Here is a 24476-nt window from a genome sequence, read left to right as displayed (position 1 = left end):
ATCACTATCGACATTTTGTCAAAGCCATCCAACAAGTCCCTAGGAAGTTCCACACTTTCCCACATTTTCCTGTCTTCTCCAAACTGTTCCAACCTCTGCCTGTTACCCAGTTCCAAAGTCGCTTCCACATTTTCAGGTAACTGTTCAGCAACATCTCACTCTACTAGTACCAATTTTTTTTTTTTTTTATTTTTTTATTTTTTTATTTTTTTTTTTGAGACAGAGTTTCACTCTTGTTGCCCAGGCTGGAGTGCAATGGTACAATCTTGGCTCACTGCAACCTCCGCTTCCTGGGTTCAAGCGATTCTCCTGCCTCAGCCTTCCGAGTAGCTGGGATTACAGGCATGCACCACCACACCTGGCTAATTTTGTATTTTTAATAGAGACAGGGTTTCTCTATGTTGGTCAGGCTAGTCTTGAACTCCTGACCTCAGGTGATCTGCCTACCTTGGTCTCCCAAAGTGCTGGGAGTACAGGCATGGGCCACAGTGCCAGACCTCAATTTAATTAATTCGTCTGTTTTCATGCTGCTGATAAAACAAACCTGAGACTGGGCAATTTACAAAAGAAAGAGGTTTAATTGGACTTACAGTTTCATGTGGCTGGGAAGCCTCACAATCATGGCAGAAGGCAAGGAAGAGCAAGTCATGTCTTACACGGATGGCGGCAGGCAAAAAGAGGGAGTTTGTGCAGGGGAACTCGTCTTTTTAAAACCATCAGATCTTGTGAGACTTATTCACTATCATGAAAACAGCATGGGAAAGACTTGCCCTCATGACTCATTACCTCCAACTGAGTCCCTCCTACAACACGTGGGAATTCAAGATGAGATTTGGGTGGGGACACAGACAAACCATATCTGTAACATATCTGATGATCAATTCAAACTGGATGAAAGGGATATTGACTGCCTTCCTCACCTCTTCTTTTTAAAACTGTTATCCTAATGACCTGATACTGATTCTGAATGAGATACATGTTCTATTGCCATCCAGAACAAAATATATATTTTTGCCCTATATTTGGAAAACATGGTTTATGCCTCAAAAGACAAGTGGCCCTAATTAGTAAAACAATAGTTTAATAATAATTATTTAAAAATCCAAATCATAGTTGTGGCATTGTCTTCCAACATTTAATTGATTTCTGTTTAACAGATCTATAGAGCAGTCAACTGAATCACATAGAGTTACATGTTGAAATTAGTTTATGTTGGCAGATGAATCAGGAGATTACCATATTGCTTAAATCTGTATGTTCAATAGACTAAAGTTATTGTCCTTATGCTCTGTCCTATCACACTTGAAGGTTTAATTAGCCATTTTGTCTTGGATAATAAATTGTGAACCTTAGCTTTATAAAAGATAAAGCATTTTATGTCCCCCAATTCTTTTTTATTCAGCCTTGGCTAAAGTTAGAGCTGAAACTAGAGCCCACAGATTACAGTTAGCATCTTACCGAAGAACTCTGAAAGAAGGGAAGTACATTACAAAGTATGTGACAAACCATTATCGTATATTATACTGACAAGGGTAAAAGCTGAAAAATATTTATGTGTCAGCATGAAGACACTAAGAATGCATGACAATTAGGTTGGAATGAAGGACCTATCAAGCCATATTTATTCTTATTCCATACCTTGTCATATGAAATTGTGTGGTTTGTAAGAAACTCTCTAGTCAGTTTCCATGACATAACTAACATATTATTACATAAACTTCATTTTGAAATTATTTGCTTAATTGTCCAGGATGTAAAATTAAATTTACTCAGTGTATATTTAAGTAAATTGAATTTGAATTTCTTTACAAAGCAACCCACTTCACTGATCTTGTTAAAATTAACTCAACCAGTATTTTAAAAATCCTTAAGATTCTTTTGGAGTTAGTATAAAACAAATGTTTTCCTCTTTGCATGAATTGCGGTACAAGTAAAATAATGATTATAGCAGACACATTTTTTAGTCACCACATAGAGTCTTGACTTTTTCCATGCTATCTGCCTCTAGGTTGATAGTCAAAGCATATGGATCTGCCATTACTGGCAATATAAAATATCTGCACTCCAGGGTCTTGTTGAAGCCTATGACCTCAAACATTTTATTGCCTAATTCATTTTAAATGCTGTATTTCAAGAATAACATGCTTAAAGGATTGTCAGGATATTTATCCTTGTCTCAAACCGGGCATTCAGTTTCTACTTTATGAATAAAGCTCATTAAATAAAATTTTTTGAAATCTTCGCATCAGGAAAATATGTGCCTCTTTCTTGACCAATTGGTTACTCTTGATCTCAAAAACACTACAAAATCCTCTGGTTGGCTGATTTGTTGCACTGTTCTGGGTTCGTATTTTCCTTCTCTTTAACTTCATACTAGTTTGCCCACTTATTTTTATCTTGCTTTATAGTATGTGTTTTCTGTATGCTGCCTGAAATTCCCTGGAGTAATGCAACTATAAATATGTAAGAATAAACATACTTCAGACTAGATAAAGGATCAATGCTTATAGGACCAGAGGAAAAAAGTCCCAAATGAATTTATGACAGTAAACAAGTACTAAGATACCAATAGAACATTTGAAGAGATTTTGAGTCATCGAAGCCAAAAGTATGTGCCCACCAAAACAAGTGCCAAGAATCTTTGAAAGAAGGAACTGTTCTTCAACAATTTTTTCAATGCAGCAAACACATAGGCTTTGTCCATGGAGCATGTAAGTCTGGGCTTACTTATGTTCCCCAAATAAGTGTCCTTTGTGTGTGGAGCACAAGAAAATACATATATGCCCTGTCCTGTTAAGGTGCGAATTTAATTTCTACATTACATAATTATCAACAATCAGGAGTATATTTCTCAATAACAGAATTAAAAATTGGATGTTCAAAGACACATGCCAACATCTTCAACTTGCTCTTTTGTGATGTTTCAGTCACTAAATGCAGTGGCTGAGTGTTATCTGGCTTTTCTGTTCAAATTCTCTAAGAGGCTTTAGAAATAACTTAGCCAGTATAATGTAACACTGGCAACTTAATTTCTACCTTCAGAACAAGACTGGAACTGAAACTGCAAATTACTTCCCCGAACTCCTGTTCCATATATGCTGTGCATTGTTAAGTATTTTAAGACCTCTTATATTCGATAACCCCCTTTGCAATCCTGTAAAACGCTTTATAAACACTTTCCTGTGTGTCAGATGCAAAATCTTACCCTCTTCAAGCTGCAGATAAGGACATTGAGATGTTGCCAAATACGCTGTTTTGTCCCAGAGCACATACTGAGGAAGTGGTAGAACCAGAACCAGTCTGTGACCCCCGACTTTGTTTTACTTTTGCGGAACTCCTGATCTCATTAAAGGTGCAATACCAGCGATGAGACACTGCGTGTGGCCAACAGGGACAAGGCCACTGAGCAGTCCTAGGAATTCAGACTTTCAGAAATGTCTCAGAAGAACTAAGTAGAAGACAGGTTGTGCAGGTGTGCAGTGCAGCCTCAAACTGGTACCACCGGGAATGGTTTGCAAAACAGGAAGGTGCAGTAGGGTGTGCCGGGACTTAGTTAACCTGGCACTCCCCCACCTCCTTCCCCGGCGCCCAGCTGCCAGGTTACTTCTGCCCCGGTGCCCTTAACGTATCTTTTCCGTGTTTAACTTAAGAGGGCTACGTTCCCATCGCCCTTCTTCCTCTACCCGTCACCCTACAGGCCTACCTGACAAATGTGGGGACGGTTTAGCCAAGGCCCGTTGGCCCACGAATGCCCAGGGGTGTCCCTTATTTTTGAGAGTGGGAGGGAGACAGCTCAGGCCCTGCAATGACGCGCCCGGCTAGGGGGGCGCGGGGGCGCGGTGGCGCGGTCGGGAGGGTGTTGTGTCTTCAGCAGGCCTCAGGGCGGCACTCTGGTTCCGCGGCCGGAGCGCTCGGGCGGGCCGCTGGGCGCCGACCCATGCTGGCTGGGAACGTGTCTCCCGGTGACGCAGCCCCGGGTGGGGAACGTGGTGCGGCGGCGGCGACCGTACGCGCCTCCGCCGCCCCCGAGAGGACGCGCGGTGCAGCGGCTGAGTGGCGGCGGCGGCAAACGCGGAGGTGCCGGTTGGCGCGGGGTAGAAGGACGCGGGTGCGATCTAGGAAGTAGGTCCCGGGCTCCTCCGCGCTCAACAAAGAGCGGGGCCGCCCCCATCAGGTACCGAGCCGGCCCTGGGCCCCGGCGGGCGGGGAGGCCCTGTCGGGCAGTTCGCGGGCGGCCGGGGAGGGGGAAGGGCCGCAGCTCGAACGGGGATATTGGACGCCGGGGGCCCTTCGAGGCCCGTTTCTCTTCCACGGCCGCTGGCAGAACGGAAGGGAAGGGGCCGGGCCGCGAGGGGTCGTAGCCCGCGACGCCGACCCGCCTTTGCTGGTCCCTCGTGCAGGCGGAGCTGCCGGCAGAGGCTCCATGTTGGGAAGCGGCGCAGTTCGTGCTCATTAGGGGGAATCGGGGAGCCGCCGGCTGAGCCGGCGGGGACCGGGCCCTAAGCGAAGATGGAGGCCCCGCTGCGGCCTGCCGCGGACATCCTGAGGCGGAACCCGCAGCAGGACTACGAGCTTGTCCAGAGGGTCGGCAGCGGCACCTACGGGGACGTCTACAAGGTAAGTGAGGCTGGCCCTGCTTTTTTTTCCTGCGGTCGACTGGGTCCCGGGAATGGGACGAGTACTGGGACAAGAGGAGGATGCTTTTATTGTTGCCTCTAGGGGGGAAAGCGGCCGAGGTCCCTTTTACTCGTTTCTGAGCAACCTCGACTCGTAGCTTATTTTAATCTCTACCAACAAGCGGAACTAACCACACAGTTGCAAACCGCTGTTGCCCTTTTTTGTGGTTTAAAGGCTTTTTAATAGGGCTTATTTATGGTATTGAAGGGAATTTGAATCTGCTTGTGGAATTACACCGAAGGATGCTCTAGTGTTAGCATGGAAAAATGCTTCATGGAAGATAGGCAGAAAAGAATATTGACATTCAGACATTTGCATTTAAAAAAAAAAAAAAATTTGTTTTAATGGATGAGTTTGGCTAAAAAAGCCGTATAAAACCCTGTCTCTGAGCTTTAACTGTAAGCAAACTAATATTGGTGACATGTATGCAAACATTATCCCATATAAAAAGATGCTTTTCCTGGTGGAAGTTTGATCGTTTGTTTTGGTTGACGATAAAATGTGATATTAACTTGCTGGGTTTTGTTTAGCGGTTCCTTTCAGGGATTTATAACATCCCATAACCATGAGTGGATATGAGCTGATGTCTTTGTATTGTGCTCTTTTGTAATACTTAAGACAAACGATGAGAGTGACTCCTAATTTAGGATTTTAAAAAGCGTTGTAGAGAAGCAAACCCAATTCCCCAAATCCGCTGAGTTATTGAGTGATTCAGAGGAAAGAGATTGAGATTGCCTTATGCTTTTTGTTGTGTGTTCCAAAAAGGGAATAGCGTTGTTTATTGGATTTGATCATAGTACATATCCCATTGTGCCAAACAACACTTCTGCATATCCGCTGAGATGGTTTTGTGTCATTTGGGTAATTAACCAGTAGATTCCTCTGGGGTTATGTTGTTGTTTTGCACAGGTGGTTCCCCTCTTTCTACTTACTTTTAATTTCCTCCCTATTAATATTACCCTTTCGTGGTGGTACTATAGCCCCAGCACTGTTCGATTCTACTGAGATATACTGTAATGGATAGGCTTTTTATTCCTTAAACAAGCATTCGAGTCTTCTGTACCAGTCACTGGTAGAGGTACTGAGGTGATGAATTGTGAGCAAGGTTCCAGCTCTTACCTTTTGAATACCTTTGAACTCAACGTGTATGATTGTAACAATCCTCTTCTTCTTTATGTAAAATTAGAGGTAGTTAACTTAGTTGTTTATCCAAGGATTAGCTATTTTGTGGAATGCTCTTTAGAAAATTGAAATCCCTGTTTCCTTTCTCAGTCTCATTTTTTAGTCATCTTTGTCTTATGATTCACTGTGTATTAGACCAGTTCCGTTTAGTTCATGTTAATTTACAATAGTATAAATTCTACTTGTTGTATATATTCTCTTCTCCCTACTACAATAAAGTTTTAGGAGTGTTTTCCCCACAGAGATCTTAAGACGTGCACCCTTTTTCTTCATAGATACGGTAACCAAAGCAACTATCTGGAGCAGGATTTTATTCATGCTGGGAAAAAGCAAAGATTATGTTTAAGGGGCAGCTAATGCCTGCCTTTTACCCTGGTGCCTTCCTGCCCTAGTCTCTCTTCTGCAGTTCCCAAACAGAGGATCAAAAACTGAATATTCATCACCCTCTACCTTCACCCCTTAACACGTGGTCCCCTACTCTCAGTGTTGCTTCCTCACACTTACATGTATATTCATTGCACACTAGGCCAGCCTCTGATTCTAAACATCCTTAAGGCATTCGTAGCTCCTTGTCTTTTGTTTTCCTTTGTTCTAATTACTTGGAAGCACCTTCCACCCCTCCATTTCCACCTGTTGCTATAATACCTGTCCATGAAAACCTTACCCAAATGCTCCTGGGCAAGACCTAGCCCTTCCCCCTTATTTCTCAGCCTCATCTACCACTCTCCTTAGTCATTCTGCTCTAGTCACACCGGCCTGCTTGCTGCTCCTTAAACGTAATAACCATCTCCCCATCTTTGGGTCCTTGTTCTTGCTATTTCCTCTCTTCGTAATGTCTCCCCCTTCCCACCACCCCCTACTGTAGGGCTTGCTCCCTTCCTCCTTTTTTTCACACCCTCTCAAATCTTTTTTTCTACTTTGTTTTTTGCTTTGTACTTATCACCAACAAAATGTTTTACTTATTTTTTTTCTTGTTTTTTATCTATCTTGATTCACTAAAATACTCCATGATGGCAGGGATTTTAATCTCCTCACTGCTCTGTCTCTGATTATGCCTACCACAGAGTACTTCCTAAAAATGTGATGAATAAATGAATGAACGAATATCAGACTCTGTCACCTAGTTCTCTGAGCATATGCTTTTGACATAACACTAAGTTAGCATTTAGTACTCTATGTATTCCTGTAATGCCTTCTGTTTGTTTGTTTAGTTACAGGGTCTCGCTCTGTCCCCCAGGCTAGAGGGCAGTGGCGATCTTGGTTCATTGAAACCTCAATCTCCCTGGCTGAAGTGATCCTCCCACCTCAGCCTCCCAAGTAGCTGGCACTACAGGCGAGCGCCACCATGTCTGGCTAATCTTTGTATTTTTTTAGTAGAGAGGGGATCTTGCCATGTTTCCCAGGCTGGTCTTGAACTCCTGAGATCTGCCTGCCTCAGCCTCCGGAAGTATTGAAACTACAGGCATGAGCCACCACATCCGGCCCTAGGATGCTTTCTAGTGATACCCTGCATGTGTATTTTTATTACACATTTCAACTATTTGAGTTCTCTGGGGAAATATTTCTGAAAAACTATTTTATAGTATATCCACTATCAGTGATCTAAGTCCTATAGAATTTTGTCAGTTTAAATTTACTCCTTAGTATGCCTAAAAACATGTAACCTGAAACTATAGTGCTGCATTTTTTAAGCTCTGGGCAATTAGAATAATTTTACTGTTTATCACTGTGTTTCTGATAAGCTGAAAATCCTAGGAAGTTTTAGAAGTATTTTCAATGTAGGATATAAACTAGTGAAATAACTACAGTGAAGAATAATGAAGGTAAATTAGCCACTGTTCTACTCAGATAATATCCCCCCTTTTTTTTTTTTTTGAGACAGGGTCTTGCTCTTTAGGCTGGAGTCCAGTGGCACGATCAGCTCACTGCAGCCTTGAACTCCTGGGCTTAAGGGATTCTCCCTCCTCAGGCTCCTCAGTAGCTGGGACTACAAGTGTGTGTGTGGCAACATGCCTGGCTAATTTTTTTTTTTTTTTTTTAATGTAAAGACAGGGTCTTCTTATGTTGCCCAAGCTGGTCTCAAATTCTTGACCTCATGTGATCCTTCTGCCTCAGTCTCCCGAAGGGCTAGGGTTAATGGGTGTGAGCTACCAAGCCTGGACTTATCCCCACTTTTTTTTTACACCTTAGGTATCTTTTGAAGCAGGAGCTTTAAAAGGACTATGGCTTTCAGATTCTTCGTGATGTTGTGTTCATCAATACCACACATGCCCTTTGAAGCTTCCATCTTTCCTGAGAATTCCCAAGAGGGAGAGTTCAATCTTATATTGGCTGTTCCTTGGTTGAAAGAAGAGGAGGAACATAGGATTCTTTTAGATAAATGGAGTGAATCATGGAGGGCAAGAGCAAGAAATGGTAGAGGGGAAAGAAACACAGAAGACAAAAGAAATTTGGTGGATGGTGGATGAAGGATTAAATTTCAACTAAGCAGCTTTTATTTGTAATTACTGTAAAAATTTAGATTTGCCAACAGGAAGGATAAATCTGGAGATTTAGATTCTCAACTACCTTCTGACCACAAGGATCTAGAACATCTACAGCATCATGATACAGTTTGTAATCAGTAGTACAAGCCATTTGGGCAGTCCTTATCCAAATATTTGTATCAAAATTGTTTCCAGCCTAGATTTCAGAGAAGTTCTGGGAATCTGGCTTTTTATTTTTATTTATTATTATTTTTACCTTTCATAGAATATAAATTTAGACCGGGCAATCCCATGAATTTTTTTCTAACCTTTATTGCTTTATCTGATTGATTATAGAAGAATAACATGTTTAGTTCCCAGAGGACAGAAACAGATGTCTCTTGCACATCTGTGTAATGTAACAAATGCTCAATAAATATTTGTTGAACAAATTAGTTGTAGAAAATTAATGAGAGATAAGTACTGCTAATAATTTCATACAGTTTATTTCAGGCTTTTTTCCTAAATGTTTTTAAGCCAGTATTTCCAAAATGGTTTTTATATTTAATTTATGATTGGGATTATGATATAACTCTTTTCTGATTGATTGAAATGATCAGCATTTTCCCTAGTCGTTAAATATTCTACAAACATACTATTTTTTTTTTTTTTTAAAAAAAAAAACTTTTTCCCTTGGTTTTAAAATTTTTAAAAAATTTTTTTTTTTTTTTTTTTTTTTTTTTTTTTTTTTTTTTTTTTGGTGACAGGGTCTTGCTCTGTTCCCCAGGCTAGAGTGCAGTGGTGTAATCACACAAAAGAATTTTTTTTTTTTTTTGAAGTGGAGTCTCGCAATGTCGCCAGGCTGGAGTGCAGTGGTGCGATCTTAGCTCACTGCAACCTCCGACTCCCTGGTTCAGGCAATTCTCCTGCCTCAGCCTCCCAAGTAGCTGGGATTACAGGCATGTGACACCACAGCCAGCTAATTTTTGTATTTTTAGTAGAGATGGAGTTTCACCATGTTGGCCAGGATGGTCTTGATCTCCTGACCTTGTGATCTGCCCACCTCAGCCTCCCAAAGTGCTGGAATTACAGGTGTGAGCCACCGCACCCTGTCAGAATTACTATTTTTAAAGGATCCATTGAATGAACCTTCATTTAGTTAATTATTCTAAGTTGCATGTTTGTTATTTCTAGTTTTCAAACTTTTTTTGCAATTATAAATGATACTATAATTTGTGTAGAAGTCTTTGTCATGTAGTCTTGTCACTAACATGGGTTCCTTTGGATGCTAGATGAAGTAGGTCTGCTATGAGGAATCTCCTTTATGTATGCCTTCACTTACCTTTCCTCCATCCAAGAGTCACCATTCTGGAATGGCTTTAGGCACTTTGAAACATATCCCAAGATCCCATTTTATAGAGACAAAGCTGAATGTATCATCACACTTCTATAATAAGCATTCATTCATTAAAGAAGTATTTATTAGGTGCTGACAATGTGTTAGGGTATGGGGATGCAAACATGAGATAAAGAAAGTACACTATCAATAAGGAACATATAGTTTAGTCAAGAAAACAGACGTGGCCAGGCACAGTGGCTCACGCCTGTAATCCTAGCACTTTGGGAGGCCAAGGCTGGTGGATCACCTGAGGTCAGGAGTTTGAGCCTGGCCAACATGGCAAAACCTTGTCTCTTTTAAAAATGCAAAAATTAGCCGGGCATGGTGGCGGGCACCTGTAATCCCAGCTACTTGGAAAGCTGAGGCAAGAGAATTGCTTGAACCTGGAGGACAGAGGTTGCAGTGAGCTGAGATTGCGCCACTTCACTCCAACCTGGGCAACAAAAGGAAAACTCCATCTCAAAAAAACAAAAAAGAAAACAGACATGTAAGCAGTCATAATTTGTTAGAAAATTATGTGCCGTAGAAGAGAAGTGGAAGAAATGCCCAACTCTGTCTTTATGGGGGATGAAAGAAGGGAGAGGGGAGTGTGAACCAAGGAAGATTAACAGAGGAAGGGGCATTAACTGGATTTTTAAAAGAAGACGGGTGGTTTCTAGGTAGAGAAGATAGGAAAAGATATTCCAGACTTTGGGAATGGTATGTGCAAACACCTGGAGGCTTGAGAAACTGTGATGAGTTTTGAGAGGTCTGCATCTGTATTCATTCCAGGTTCCGTGTGACATCTGGCAGAGATGTCATTTCAATTATTTATTTACTTTTTTTATAGATGGAGAATAGAGGCTATTTTCTGGCAGGAAACACCAGCTAATGGACCCTGTGTGTCATATCAAAGAATTTGGACCTTTTCAATTATTTATTTTTATTTTTTTGAGATGGTCTTACTTACTACACTTAGGCTGTAGTGTAGTGGCATGATCTCGGCCCACAAGACCCTCTGCCTCCCAGGCCCAAGTGATCCTCCCACTTCAGCCTCCTGAGTAGCTGGGACTGGCACACACTGCCATGCCCAGCTAATTTTTGTATTATTATTGTTTTTTTTTAAAGATGGAATTTTGCCATGTTGCCCAGGCTGGTCTCAAACTCTGGGGCTCAAGCAATTGACCCACCTCTGCCTTCCAAAGTGCTGGGATTATAGGTGTGAGTACACCGTGCCCTGCCTAGGGAAACACTTTTTAGGAGGAAATATCTTACAGTGTAGTGTATAGATTTTACAAAGTGGCCAGAAATGTAGAGACCAGTTCCTGAATAATCCAGATGAGAGCTTATGCAAGACTAAATTTAGGCGGTGGTATAGAAGATGAAAGGAAGGGATGGATTTGAGTCATATTTAGAAGAGGATCAAAAACACCTGATAATTGGGGGGGCCGGGGGAGGTGGACGGGAAGGAGGAGAAGGGTAATTGATGGCATTTAGAATTTCTGGCTTGAGTGAGACTACATTGATGCTATCAACAGAGTTAGGAAATACCAAATTTGTGGAGTCTGGATTTTGTGTTTGGTTTTGAATATAAGGCATTGCATAGGTGAATGAATATGTCTGGTAGGTGGTAGGAAATGCAACTCTGGCCTTGAGAGTTCTGGACTGGGGATACAGGTTTGGGAGTCATCATCACTTTATGGGTGGTACGTGTGAAATATAGGTGAGGTCACCCAGGAGAGTTTGTAGGAGAGCTGAGGAAAGGCTGTAACCTTAGAGGGGTGGCAGAGAAAATAATACATTGAAGGTGTCTGAGGAGAAACAGAGCAGTATGAGGAAGTTCTTTTCATAAGAACCAAAAGTTTCAAGAGATCATCTCTATCATCTCCTGCCTCCATTCTTGTTCCTGTCTGCTCTAACTACAATGAGGAAAATGAATTCATTCTCCAAAAAATATAAATCTGAAGTTTTGTGTCATATCTCCTTTATTTCCCTTGTCCGTAGAATAAAGTCTTAGAATAATATGCCTATTAAGGCCCTGCTTATCCCAATACCGTATTCATACTGAACTTTCAGTTGTTTATATGCACTCTACTCTCTGTCTTTCAGATTTTTGGAAGTATTCCTTTAGAACACTCTTTCTCTTCCATCTTATTGCCTGCTCTTTGGGTTTCTGTTTAAACATTACATTTCTTGGCGGAGGGGAGGAGGGGGCTTTTCTGTCCCTTAGAGTAGGTCACATCTAGCAGCTATATATTTTCAAAGCTCTGTGTACATTTTTATCATGATACTCATCATTTATTACTCATCATTTTTGCTTGTCTTCCTGGTAGACTCAAACTGCGTGAGAACAGAGATCTTAAGTCTACTGTTGACACATCTATAGTAGGATATTGCCTAGGATATAGTATGTGCTCAATAAATATGCCTTGAAGGAGTAAGCAACATAGTGATCATGTAAGTAAGGAGTTGGGATTATAGGCATGTGCCACCATGCCTGGCTAATTTTGTATTTTTAGCAGAGACAGGGTTTCTCCATGTTGGTCAGGCTGGTCTCAAACTCCCGACCTCAGGTGATCCACCTGCCTCAGCCTCCCAAAGTGCTGGGATTACAGGTGTGAGCCACCGCACCCGGCCCATTGTGATTTTTAATTAAGTTCAGCAGTTGGTTGTAGGTTACCAAGTCTTATGTTTTTAAGCATGAATTTGTAAGCAAAGAAAATATAGCTGTTTCTTATGTCTTTTCTCCACCAGTATACTCTGATCTTTAAATATTAAGAGTCTAGTCCGATGCCTAAAAATCTGAAGGTAATAGAAAATGGATGTATGTGTTGTTATTTCTCTGACATTTGATATTAAAACATCACCCACTTTCTTATTTTTTAATAGTAACACAGTTGAACTATGTGAATATACTGTCCTTTTTGTGTCCTGTGTCTGACATTATGAGAGACTTCTGGTTTTCATATTTGAGTGAGAGAGTGAATAACTCGGAAAAATAGCTTAACAGTAGAAAATAAGAGATGAAAGATTGTCCTTCAAAAGCTTTATTTTAAATTATATTTCTTATTAAATAAATGTTATGTTAAATATTGTATAAGATCACTGCAAAAATAAAACATGTTTTATTGGGATGATGTGTTACTGTTGTGGATATTTACTATTTTATAAGTCATCTGGGTAAAATCTTACTATTTATTTTTCTTACTGTTCAGAGGTAGGCTTATTTTGTGACTGCCTAAAGAGAATATGGTTCTGATGGTGAATGTGAAGCTCTGAACCATACCTGGGAGCAAAATACATGTTCTGAAAACTGTAACAGAAGTCTTTAAAGTACTTTCAACTTGGTGAAGATAGACATAAAACAGTGCCGTCTCTAGTGCAAGTATAATGATGCATTACTAGTATAGTCCCCAAATTGACTTGTGGATACAGCTGCAACCTTGGGCTTATTCATCTAGTATTCTAGTTCTTTGTTTACATAGCTTTAGCATTTTCACTTTGATCATCATTTCCAGTGTATTTTATGAGGACAAATGGGATAGAATACAGATTGACTTAGATTTCTTTTTTTAGTTTTGCTTTCAACATTTAAAAGGGTTTCACTTGTGAACTAACGTTGTGGTTTCAGACCAAGAACACAGAAAGAGAAACACAAACTCTGTTAACAAGTGATACTTGTGTTTTCAGGGCTTTGTTGTCAATTTGAGAACTTTGACTAAGATAAATCACTTGGTGGTATTGGACTGTTGTGAGTATTTGCATATGGAGAGTGTTATTACAAGGCTGTTACTTTCCAGTGACGTGAAGTATTGGTCAAGTTCGAGAGGGTAGATGACACTCTGAGAAGTACAAGATGAATTTAGGCCTAATATAATTTTATTTCTGTTAAATGTAATCTCTCATGGAGATTTTGAGACGATGATGTGGGAAGGCCAGCTGATAGTCAGAACTGTCCTTAGAGGTGTTTGGGCTAGTGAGTCATATTGGCCCCCACCTTCCAACATTTTTATGAAAATGAAATAGGATTAACATGACTAAGAATGACTAATGTTTGTATAACCCTCTCATGATCAGTGTGTGATTTGTTTCGCACGATAATCTAGTGAGGTAGGTGGAACAGATGTGCTATCATCCCTATTTTACTCACGAAGAAACTTACTGTTACCCTCAATCTTACTGTTAGTAGATGGCACTGTAAGGACTTGAATCCAGATCTTCTGATTCCACAGTCTCTGCTCTTTCCATTATTCCAAGCCACCTTAGGACTGCATCTTTAAATTCACTACTCTACACATAGTCCTTAACACATTGTCTACCATGCTATAGGCACTATACGTATTATGGTCAGATGAGGCTTAGCAGCCTCACCCCTCTGCTGAGAAATGAGGGATTTATGGACTGATTTGAATACATAAAACTTAAGGTCTCAGCACCAGTTTTCAGATGCACTTTGTCCTGGTTATCACTTGGTCATTACTGTGACACTCATGTTTCCATTCAGAGCCTAGGCTTGATTTACCTTTGCTATCAAGATGACTTTGGCCGGGTGTGGTGGCTCACACCTGTAGTCCCAGCACTTTGGAAGGCCAAGGTGGGTGGATCACCTGAGGTCAGGAGTTTGAGACCAGCCTGACCAACATGTTGAAACCCCGTGTACTAAAAATACAAAAATTAGCTGGGCGTGGTGGTGGACGCCTGTAATCCCAGCTACTCAGGAGGCTGGAATCGGGAGAATCACTTGAACTGAGAGGTGGAGGTTGTGGTGGGCAAAGATTGAGCCACTGCACTCCAGCCTGGGCAACAAGCGTGAAACTCCATCTCAAAAAAAAAAAAAAAGAAAGAAAGATGACTTTGCCGATAGCCACCTTACAATACAAATAGCTAAAAACAGAAATGGTCCCGTTTTTGGTTGCTGCATACTCTTCCTGCTGTGCCTTCTCTTGTCCTCATTTTGTTGGAACTTTAGATTCATGTTTATTGTTAATTAACTGAGTCCTATAAACTAGGCTCTGTAATGCTGTTATAAATTACAAAATGTGAATTATTTCCGGCAGATAGAATAACCTGCCTTAAGTAGCACTAGCTAGTTTTGTTTGCTTCTCTCTGATTTAGGATAATTAGGACTGCCTGTGAAGGATTGTGACTTCCAGCTTTGTCTTTTTTTTTTTTTGACACAGAGTCTTGCTCTGTCGCCCAGGCTGGAGTACAGTGGCATGATCTCACCTCACTGCAGCCTTCGCCTCCTGGGTTCAAGCAATTCTCCTGCCACAGTCTCCTGAGTAGCTGGGACTACAGGCGCATGCCCCCATGCCTGACTAATTTCTTTTTTATTTTAGTAGAAATGGAGTTTCACCGTATTGCCCAGGCTGGTCTTGAACTACCGACCTCAGGTGATCTGCCTGCCTCGGCCTCCCAAAGTGCTAGGATTATAGCGTGAGCCACCATACCTGGCCGAATTTTTGTGTTTTTAATAGAGATGGGGTTTCACTATGTTGGCCAAGCTGGTCTTGAACTCTTGAGCTCGTGATCCACCTGCCTTGGCCTCCCAAAGTCCTAGGATTACAGGTGTGAGCCACCACGCCCAGCCCCAGCTTTGTCTTATGAATCAGTGTGTTACTTCTCACCTACATGCATCCCCTTTGTAGGTGCCCCGTGCCTTCTTGACCCCCTTAACTCTTCATGTATCCAAATCGGAAAGAAACATGTTAAACTCAATATATTTTTAAAGACATCTTTTAACGAACAACTTTAGCATTTTCAGCTTTTGGCTCATCATTGTAATACATGCTGGAGATGTTTGGGTCCTTTACCAGTTTTTTCCAGGAATTGTTTTCTGTTATTCTTTCTGTAGTAGTAAAGATCTACAGGTAGGACTCACCTTCCTATATGTTTGTCTCTCCCTTCCTTGCCTCAGCACAGATAGCCTCCTTTTACCTACCTTTTTATTTTCAAAATACATTTTAAGTGATACATGTTCATTTTTTATTTTTGTTTTATTTTTATTTATTTATTTTTTGAGATGGAGTCTCGCTCTGTCGCCCAGGCTGGAGCGCAGTGGCACAATCTTGACTCGTTGCAACCTCCACCTCCCAGGTTCAAGCCATTCTCCTGCTTCAGTCTCCCGAGTAGCTGGTACTACAGGTGCGTGCCACCACGCCCGACTAATTTTTGTATTTTTGTAGCGACAGGGTTTCACCATGTTGGCCAGGCTGGTCTCGAACTCCTGACATCAGGTGATCTGCCCCTCTCGGCCTCACAGAGTGCTGGGATTATAGTCGTGAGCCGCTGTACCTGGTGATACATGTTCATTTTTAAAACTATATAGGAATGAAAAATTACTTGTGTCTCCTTTACTAAGAGATAAACATTCCCAACTTTTAAAAATTCATATTAAGGACATACGTGTAAATCATAGAATAGATATGTATAATAATATGCAGTATATATTATATAGATGTATATTTGATAATGTGCTTTTAAATTTAATAATAAATATATAGCAACTTTTTGTCAGTAAATATACATATTTAATACTTGTGTATTATTTTCTTGTATAGTTATATAATTTTTAATTCGTTGTATACAAACATACAAGCAATTGTCTCCAATATTTCTTTTTTGTAAATAATGCTGGGATCGGTATCCTTGAACAAATTTTTTTCACACAATCTTAATTATTTCTTTAAATAAATTTCTAGAGCCAAATTTCCTAAATTGTCTTAAAGGTTTTGGTGAATTTTGACCAATTATTCTCCAAAAAAATTTGCACCCATCAACAGTGATTGAGAGTTCACATCTTCCCTACCTTGAAACTCAAGCCCTTTCCTCCCTTTCCTTTGCCATTAAGACCTCCAGATAATTAGTTCAATTTAAGTAATCCTCTGTAAGTAATTCTCTTTTTAATAAAATCAATCTGCGTTAGAAAAGAGTTGGGAGAAGTCTTTTCAGAGACAGATGAGTATCCTAATAGATTGGGCGGAAGACCTGAGGTCGAAGTCATGTGAACAGATTTTGAGTCATTCTAAAGGAAGGCTTACTGTCTGCCTGGGAGTGGGGAAATTGTGCAGTTATAGCCTCCTTCCATGGGATAGGAAGCATCTGTCCAGACCTGTATAACTGTGTGGAAGCCAGCTTGGAAGTAACTTGCTCCACAAAAATTAAGGAGTTTTAAACTGCATGTTCTCACTCATAAGTGGGAGTTGAACAGTGAGAACACAGGGATGCAGGGAGGGGAGCAGTACACACCAGGGTCTGTTGGTGGTGGGGGGCAAGGAGAAGGAACTTAGAGGACAGGTCAGTAGGTGCAGCAAACCACCATGGCACACATATATCTATGTAACAAACCTGCACGTTCTGCACGTGTATCCTGGAACTTAAATAAAATAAAATAAAAATTAAGGAGTTTGGGAGCTAGCAGGGAACCTGTGGCTGGCACATAGTGCATATAACCCCTATCTTGTCCTTTACAAATGGTCATTTATAACTTCTTATTTAAATAATAAGGATATACTGTGTTGGGAAGTAGTGGTCTTTTTTTGGACAGTTTCGATTGCTAAAGAAAACTTCCTTATATGGATCTAAAATCTGCCCTATTGAATCTCAGGGCAGGTACAGATATTTTTATTCATCTTAATAATTCCTTGCTGTCACTCTGCTAATATTATCCTTGTACCTGAGGTACCTGATGCTTCAGAGGTGCTCAGTGAATCAATGTTAAATTGATGGATGACTAATATATGTAGTGATTAAAGCCTTTCTTTTTCCCAAAATGATTTATAAAAAAAGTAAAATGAAGCACTTTCTTTACTCTTGCTAGAAGATAAAATATAGCATTCTGTTTTGGATAGAACGCTTTCAACATTTATTTTTTGTTTTATTTTTTGAGACGGAGTTTCACTGTTGCCCAGCCTGGTGCTGTCTCGGCTCACTGCAGCCACTGCAACCTCTGCCTCCCGGGTCGAAGCAATTCTCCTGCCACAGCCTCCTGTATAGCTGGAACTATAGGCGCCTGCCACCATGCCCTGCTAATTTTTGTATTTTCAGTAGAGACAGGATTTCACCATGTTGGCCAGGATGGTCTTGAGCTCTCGACCTCAAGTGGTCCACCCGCCTCAGCCTCCCAGAGTGCTGAGATTACAAGTGTGAGCCACCATGCCCGGCCTCAACATTTATTTTTAAAACTTAAAAAAAGTATTGTAGGCTGGGCATGGTGGCTCATGCCTGTAATCCTAGCACTTTGGGAGGCCGAGGTGGGCAAATCACCTGAGGTCAGGAGTTCGAGACCAGCCTAGCCAACATGGTGAAACCCTGTCTCCACTAAAAATACAAAACTTAGTTGGGCATGGTGGCACGTGTCTGTAATCCCAGCTTTTTGGGGGGCTGAGGCAGGAGAATTGCTTCAACCCAGGAGGCAGAAGTTGCAGTGGGCTGAGATCGTGCCACTGCACTCCAGCCTGGGTGACAGAGACTTCGTCTTTAAAAAAAAAAAGAAAAAATAAAAAGTATTGTAATTTTGTAGAAACCTGAAAAAAAGAAATGTTGCCTTTGTTGTCATGAATCTAATGTTGTAACTACTATCATTTTTGTTGGACATCAAACTTTGAGCACATAGTCAAAGTAAATAGTAACTAGACTGGTGGGAAGGGTCTGGAATTTATATGGCATGGCATATTGAAAAATTCATGTTTTGTCTGTAGGTAGAAGCAAACTTTTATATTTTATCTGAGCAGAGTTAGAGCTTAGGCTTCCTGACTTTCATAGGGACTCAATACTTATTGAATAAATTAATGAATTTAGAGATCTGAATTTGTCATATAGTAAAAGGAGCAGGTTAAGTCAGTGTTACCTTACAAACCAAGACTGAGACCACTGAAGAGAAATTATTCGAGAATGTATTTGCTTATCACAGAAAAAACTTTACAACTACAGTTATCCTAAAAATGAATGGGCTAGGTTGACCAAATGACCACCATAGATTAAGTAGAAGAGATTTGCTCTTTGAAAGAGATATTGGATTGGATGACTTTAAAAAATTCCTGCAAACTGAGATTCCAGAGAATAGTATCTCCGTAATAGTTTCGTTTTAACTTTGTCTATTTTCACTATTCTTTACGTGTGGCTAATTTTTTAGGATTCTGTTCTTGATCCTCTTCTCTTCTGACTACTTATTGTAAGTAATCTCATCCACCTGCCTGCATTCAGTAACGTTGATGATGCCCAACCCTGTTTTCAGTCCAGTTTAGCTCTTGTTAAGCGGCTTTTAGGATATCACTAGATTGGTTTTCCATAGCAAGTTAAAATTTAAATATGTCCAAAACTGAGCCCCCATCTATATCTCTCTCCCCTCCACAGAATGTGTGCTTCCTCCTATGTTTGTCATCTCAGTAAATGGGACCACTCTCTACCCAATTATGCAGTCCAGAACAGGAATTATTCTTGACTTGCTATTTCTTTATGTTTCACAGATAGTTTGCCAGTTCCTAGTGGAGACAAGCTTGGACTACAGTATGGCACTGGAAATAGAAGGAAGTGCATGGATTTGGCTTATATGTTTAAGCTGTCAGGATTTGCTGATATATCAGACATGACGAGTGTGAAGGAAAGAAAAAATGACCTGGGTTTTGGGCTTAAGTGAGTGTGGGTGGAGGCAGTAAATTTGATTTACATTGGGAATATGTGGGAATGAAAAAGTTTGTGGAGGCCGGGCGCGGTGGCTCAAGCCTGTAATCCCAGCACTTTGGGAGGCCGAGACAGGCGGATCACGAGGTCAGGAGATCGAGACCATCCTGGCTAACACGGTGAAACCCCGTCTCGACTAAAAAATACAAAAAACTAGCCGGGCGAGGTGGCGGGCGCCTGTAGTCCCAGCTACTTGGAGGCTGAGGCAGGAGAATGGCGGGAACCCGGGAGGCGGAGCTTGCAGTGAGCTGAGATCCGGCCACTGCACTCCAGCCTGGGCAATAGAGCGAGACTCCGTCTCAAAAAAAAAAAAAAAGAAAAAGAAAAAGTTTGTGGAGAGGGATAATCGAGTGTTCTGTGTTAGACACATTAATGTTAAGATGCCTGTCAGGTTTCCATGGATGTAGGAATCTGGAGCAAAGTGAGGAGAGATGTGCCCTGGAGATAAATGGTCAGCTACATAGGTGAATGTTAGATAAAGAAAAGCTGCAGTTCCATAATCAGTTCTGGTAGGTGAGAGAAGAGGGAGTAACAAAGAGGCTGAGGGATTATTGAAAGTTCAAAGCAAGAGGAAAGAGGAAACTATTGTTCTTATGAAGAGTGGAAAATAAAACCTGTAGGAGAAGTTGTAGTTTGAGATTTGTGTTGATTTGAAAATAAGACCAGTTAGCATGATTTTGTAATTTTTTTCTGGTAACTCATAGCTATTTGATGCCAGTGTGGAATTAGTGGATAATTGGGATTAATCGGGATTAGGATTTTGCCAGGCTAGTACGATAGAGGGAAGAGGAAGTTTACTCCTTATAGGTAAGGGAAGATGTATAGAGTTGAGAGAAATAATTGATGGTCGTGGAGAAATTCATTGGCAAATTGATGAGGTGGGAGAATGGCTGGAATGGGAGGACTAGAATAAGTGAGCTGAAAGGATAGGAGGTAGTGATTAGGAAGGAAATATAATGTTAGTTAGGTCAGAGAATGAAAAGTCAGAGTAGTTCCAGATACAGAAGTCACTAAGAGTGGTAGAGGCAAGAGAAGGGATAGAGAGGAAACTGTGAACCAGGGGTCATAAAATCTTAAAGGAATAAGGATGACTGGCTAGGCACAATGGCCCACGCCTGTAATCCCAGCACTTTGGGAGGCCGAGGCGGGCAGATCACGAGATCAGGAGATCGAGACTATCCTGGCCAACATGGTGAAACCTCGTCTCTACTAAAAATACAAAAATTAGCCTGACATGGCAGCGCGTGCCTGTAGTCCCAGCTACTCGGGAGGCTGAAGCAAGAGAATTGCTTGAACCTGGGAGGCAGAGGCTGCAGTGAGCCAAGATTGCACCACTACACTCCAGCCTGGGCAACAGAGCGAGACTCCATCTCAAAAAAAAAAAAAAAGTATATGATACCTACAGGAAGATAGGGGGTGATACGTTCAGTCCTGAGCATCAAAGGAATCTTAACTTTCACCATTCCCTCTTTATACCTTTATATTCCCTTAATACAGGATAGTTTTGCTCCTTTAAACTGCCCATGTTTTCTCTTGTCTTTACACCTTTACCTGGAATTTTGCCATCCATAATCTCTTACCCACCTTTCCTCCCAGGAAAGTCTTCCATTAGGTCTCAGTTTAAATTTGCTTTCTCCTGGAAACTTTTTCTTCAGTCTAGTTTGACTGAGCTCAGAATCCTCCAAGGTTGACTTATATCATCTTTGAGAGCATTTTTCACACTATGTGGTATTTACTCTTCCCTTCTCTGTCTTTCTAACTGATAAAAGCTTTTGGAAGACAGAAACTGTTTTTGTTTCATTACATTCCTAGTATTAACATAGTACCTGGCACATAGTTAAGTATTAAGTAATGTTTGTTGAATAAATGAACCAGTTAAAAACAGTATTTCGGTCGGGACTAGTGGCTCACGCCTGTAATCCCGGCACTTTGGGAGGATGAGGTGGGTAGATCACTTGAGGTCAGGAATTTGAGACCATCCTGGCCAATGTGATGATACTGTCTTTACTAAAACTACAAAAAAAATTAGCCAGACCTGGTAGTGCGTGCCTTAGTCGTGGCTACTCAGGAGGCTGAGGCACAAGAATTGCTTGAGCCTGGGAGGTGGAGGCTGCAGTGAGCTGAGATCACCCCACTGCGCTCCAGCCTGGATGACAGAGCAAGACTCGGCCTCAAAAAAAAGAAAAACGAAACAAAACAATAACAGAAAAAGCAATGTTCCATAAAGTATTGGGTATAGAGGTTTTACAGCCTATGACATAATTGACTTTTCACTTTTATTGTGAATGAATCAGCTTTGTATTTTTCAAACCTTATGTGTTCCTTCTTTTGTATTGTAGATCATGTTCTTGAATATGGAATACATAATTATGACTCTGAGAAGCAGTCACTGGCCACTGGAGATAGCTTGTTAAAAATATTGAGATGTCTGGATTTTCTGATGTTATGTTATAGAAGAAAGGGGCATGTTTAAAACGGTAGCCCACAGTTGGCTTAATGGAAAAGTTTTGTGACCCTAAAAATATGATGGAAGAAAGTTATCTCGGGTAGGATGAGAAGAACAGTGAAGTAGAATACAGGAGCTTTTTCATTTTTCTTCATGATGATGGTCTTGATTGCCATAGCTTTTAGATGGCTGTCCTTACTTGCCAGTTTTTTTTTTAGCCCCAGTTTATAAAAAATTACCTTTCAACTTCATGAATACTAGGATGTATTACTATGTATTGAGTCATATCTTCCAATTCTATGTTGAAACCTTGTAGGTAAAATGTTTAGACTTTTCCTCGTTAATTTTTAGTTTTCATTAAAAATTTTACAGCATGTAGAAAAGTTCATAGTTTACAAAACTGGCAATTGCATAATATTAATGAAGTAGAAATGGCTTAATTAACATCTTTCAATTTTTTGTTTGTTTGTTTGTTTAAGTGGAAATCCATAGGTAACTTTTAACTATTAGTAAGACTGAAGACTGGAGGGCTTAAGTTGAAATACTTCTTTAGTAGTAAATTGACTTGGAAATACGAATTAAGAGATGAAAACGAAATGCATTAATAATGTGAATAGAAAATTAATTTAATTGGAATGATTCTATTGTGGATTTGATAGTGATATTGATCCCTTTTATTGTGAGTTTATCTTTTCTACCTAATAATTTCAGTTCCTGATTAATAAGAGTTAAATAAGACCTGTAACTGTACTATGTTTTACTAGATTTCTAGGTGTTTAGTATATCTTAAGTCTGAGTATTAGTGTATACCAAAACCCTACTAACATGAATAGGAATCAAAAATACAGTCAGATCTTTTTTGTATAGTTGCCGTGGGACTCCAGTTAGTTCCTTTTGTAAATATAATACAAGATCTTTCAATTCTTGTGTGTTAAAGTTAAAAACAAAAATAATTGAGAGTATCATGTTTAACTTGTTGGAAAGAAATGTTGGATTTCAAAACTGGTACTCCAAAACTCTTTTGGATTATAGGGTGAATTTGTATAGTTAAATTTCTGAAAGCTCTCTTTAGTAAATTGAATCTGTAAGGTCTCTGTTTAGAAGATCTCTTTTTCTGAAAGCCTCTTTGCCTTTCATTATAAAAGAGCCTGGTACTGCTTTCTGTTTTAAAAATCCAGCTGGAAAATTACAGAGTACAAACATTTACCCATCAGTTCTTCACTTGGAGAAAACAGAAATGTGTCTTCAAAATGGAGGCTGACATTTAAGTATTTATTCCTATCAGTGGGAGCTGTAGTTTGTATTTTTTGCTTTTTACTTCTGTAACTACATATAATATAACTTGGCTTCTGCGTAGTGTAACTGTAGAACACCATCTTTATTTTATGTCATTTTGTGATTGTTGTTCAAATCCTCCAATGATCTGTTTCTTTCTGAGCCCCTCAGAGTCTCTAAAACAATCAGGGTATCCTTGCCTCTTCTTTTTGACTCTATTAAATTGAAACGTAATATAAATGGGTTGATTCTAATAATAAAAATTGGCTCATAATTGTGTCTGAAAATGTATTCTTTTAAAAAATAATTTATCTTTAAATTAATAGGCTAAATTTTTAGTGCAGTTTCAGATTTACAGAGTAATAGAGCACATAGTACATAGAATTACATTTAGCCAACCCCTGAATTCTTGCATATAGTTTTGTCTTTTATTAATATCTGGCATTAGTGTGGTACATTTGTTATAATTATTGAACCAATGTTGATATTTTACTAACTATAGTTCATAGTTCATAGTTTACATAAAGATTCACATTTTGTGTTATATAGTTTTATGGGTTTTGACAAATACATAGTGACATGTGTCTACCATTACCATTTCATACAGAATATTTTCACTCTCCTAAAAGTCTCCTGTGCTTCACCTATTTGTTTCTTTCCTGCCTCCACTAAACCCCTGACAACCATTGCTTTTTACTGTCTCTGTAGTTTTGCCTTTTTCGGAATGTCATATAGTTGGAATCATACATTTTGTAAGGCTTCTTAGACTGGCTTCTTTCACTTAACAGTATGCAGTTAGGATTCTTCCATATCTTTTTGTGGTTTCCATTTTTTTATTATTAAATTTAATTTTAAAATTGAAAATCATTGTACATATTTATGGGTGATTCATAATGACTCATAGTGATGTTTTGATACATAAAATTTGTAATAATCAGAGAAATTAGCAAATCTATAATCTCAAACATCTATCCTTTCTTTGTGTTGAGAACATTTGGGTATTTCCCTAGCTATTTGAAACTATGTGTAGTATATTATTGTTAACTATAGCTATCCTGTAGTAGTGGTATAGAGCACTAAAATTTATTCTTCCTGTCTAGCTATCGTTTTGTATCCTTTAACAAATTTCTCCCTATCTCTCCCTTTCCCCTACCCTTCTGAGCCTCTAGTATTCTCTGTTCTACTTTTTACTTTTATGAGATTAACTTTGTTTAGCTTCCACATGTGAGCGAGAACATGTGATGGTTAACTTTCTGTTCCTGGCTAATTTCACTTAACATAATATCCCCCAGTTCCATCCGTGTTTCCTCAAATGACAGCATTTCATTCTTTTTTATGGCTAAATAGTATTCCATTTTGTGGATATACCACA

The 24476-nt window shown here is 40.0% G+C and overlaps 2 protein-coding genes across 2 annotated transcripts in view; one reads left to right on the top strand and one right to left on the bottom strand.

The window, feature by feature from the left end:
* ATL1 (atlastin GTPase 1) overlaps nucleotides 1–3967 on the bottom strand; it is a 101827-nt gene extending 97860 nt beyond the window's left edge. Inside the window, exon 1 of the mRNA XM_017849462.1 lies at nucleotides 3704–3967. The gene's annotated coding sequence lies outside the window, so the exon portion shown is untranslated. The remainder of the gene's footprint in view (nucleotides 1–3703) is intronic.
* Nucleotides 3968–4078: 111 nt separating this feature from the next.
* Nucleotides 4079–24476, top strand: part of MAP4K5 (mitogen-activated protein kinase kinase kinase kinase 5) — a 112351-nt gene continuing 91953 nt past the window's right edge. The window contains 2 exon segments of the mRNA XM_017849464.1: nucleotides 4079–4174; nucleotides 4401–4617. Of these exon segments, the coding sequence (XP_017704953.1) occupies nucleotides 4510–4617 (108 nt within the window). The 5' untranslated portion in view covers nucleotides 4079–4174; nucleotides 4401–4509.

The sequence above is a fragment of the Rhinopithecus bieti genome, unplaced genomic scaffold (assembly GCF_001698545.2).
Source record: "Rhinopithecus bieti isolate Rb0 unplaced genomic scaffold, ASM169854v2 scaffold_29928, whole genome shotgun sequence".
Lineage (NCBI taxonomy): Eukaryota > Metazoa > Chordata > Mammalia > Primates > Cercopithecidae > Rhinopithecus > Rhinopithecus bieti.
Note: the sequence above shows the minus strand (reverse complement) of the source record. Positions and strands in the feature narration are given on the sequence as shown.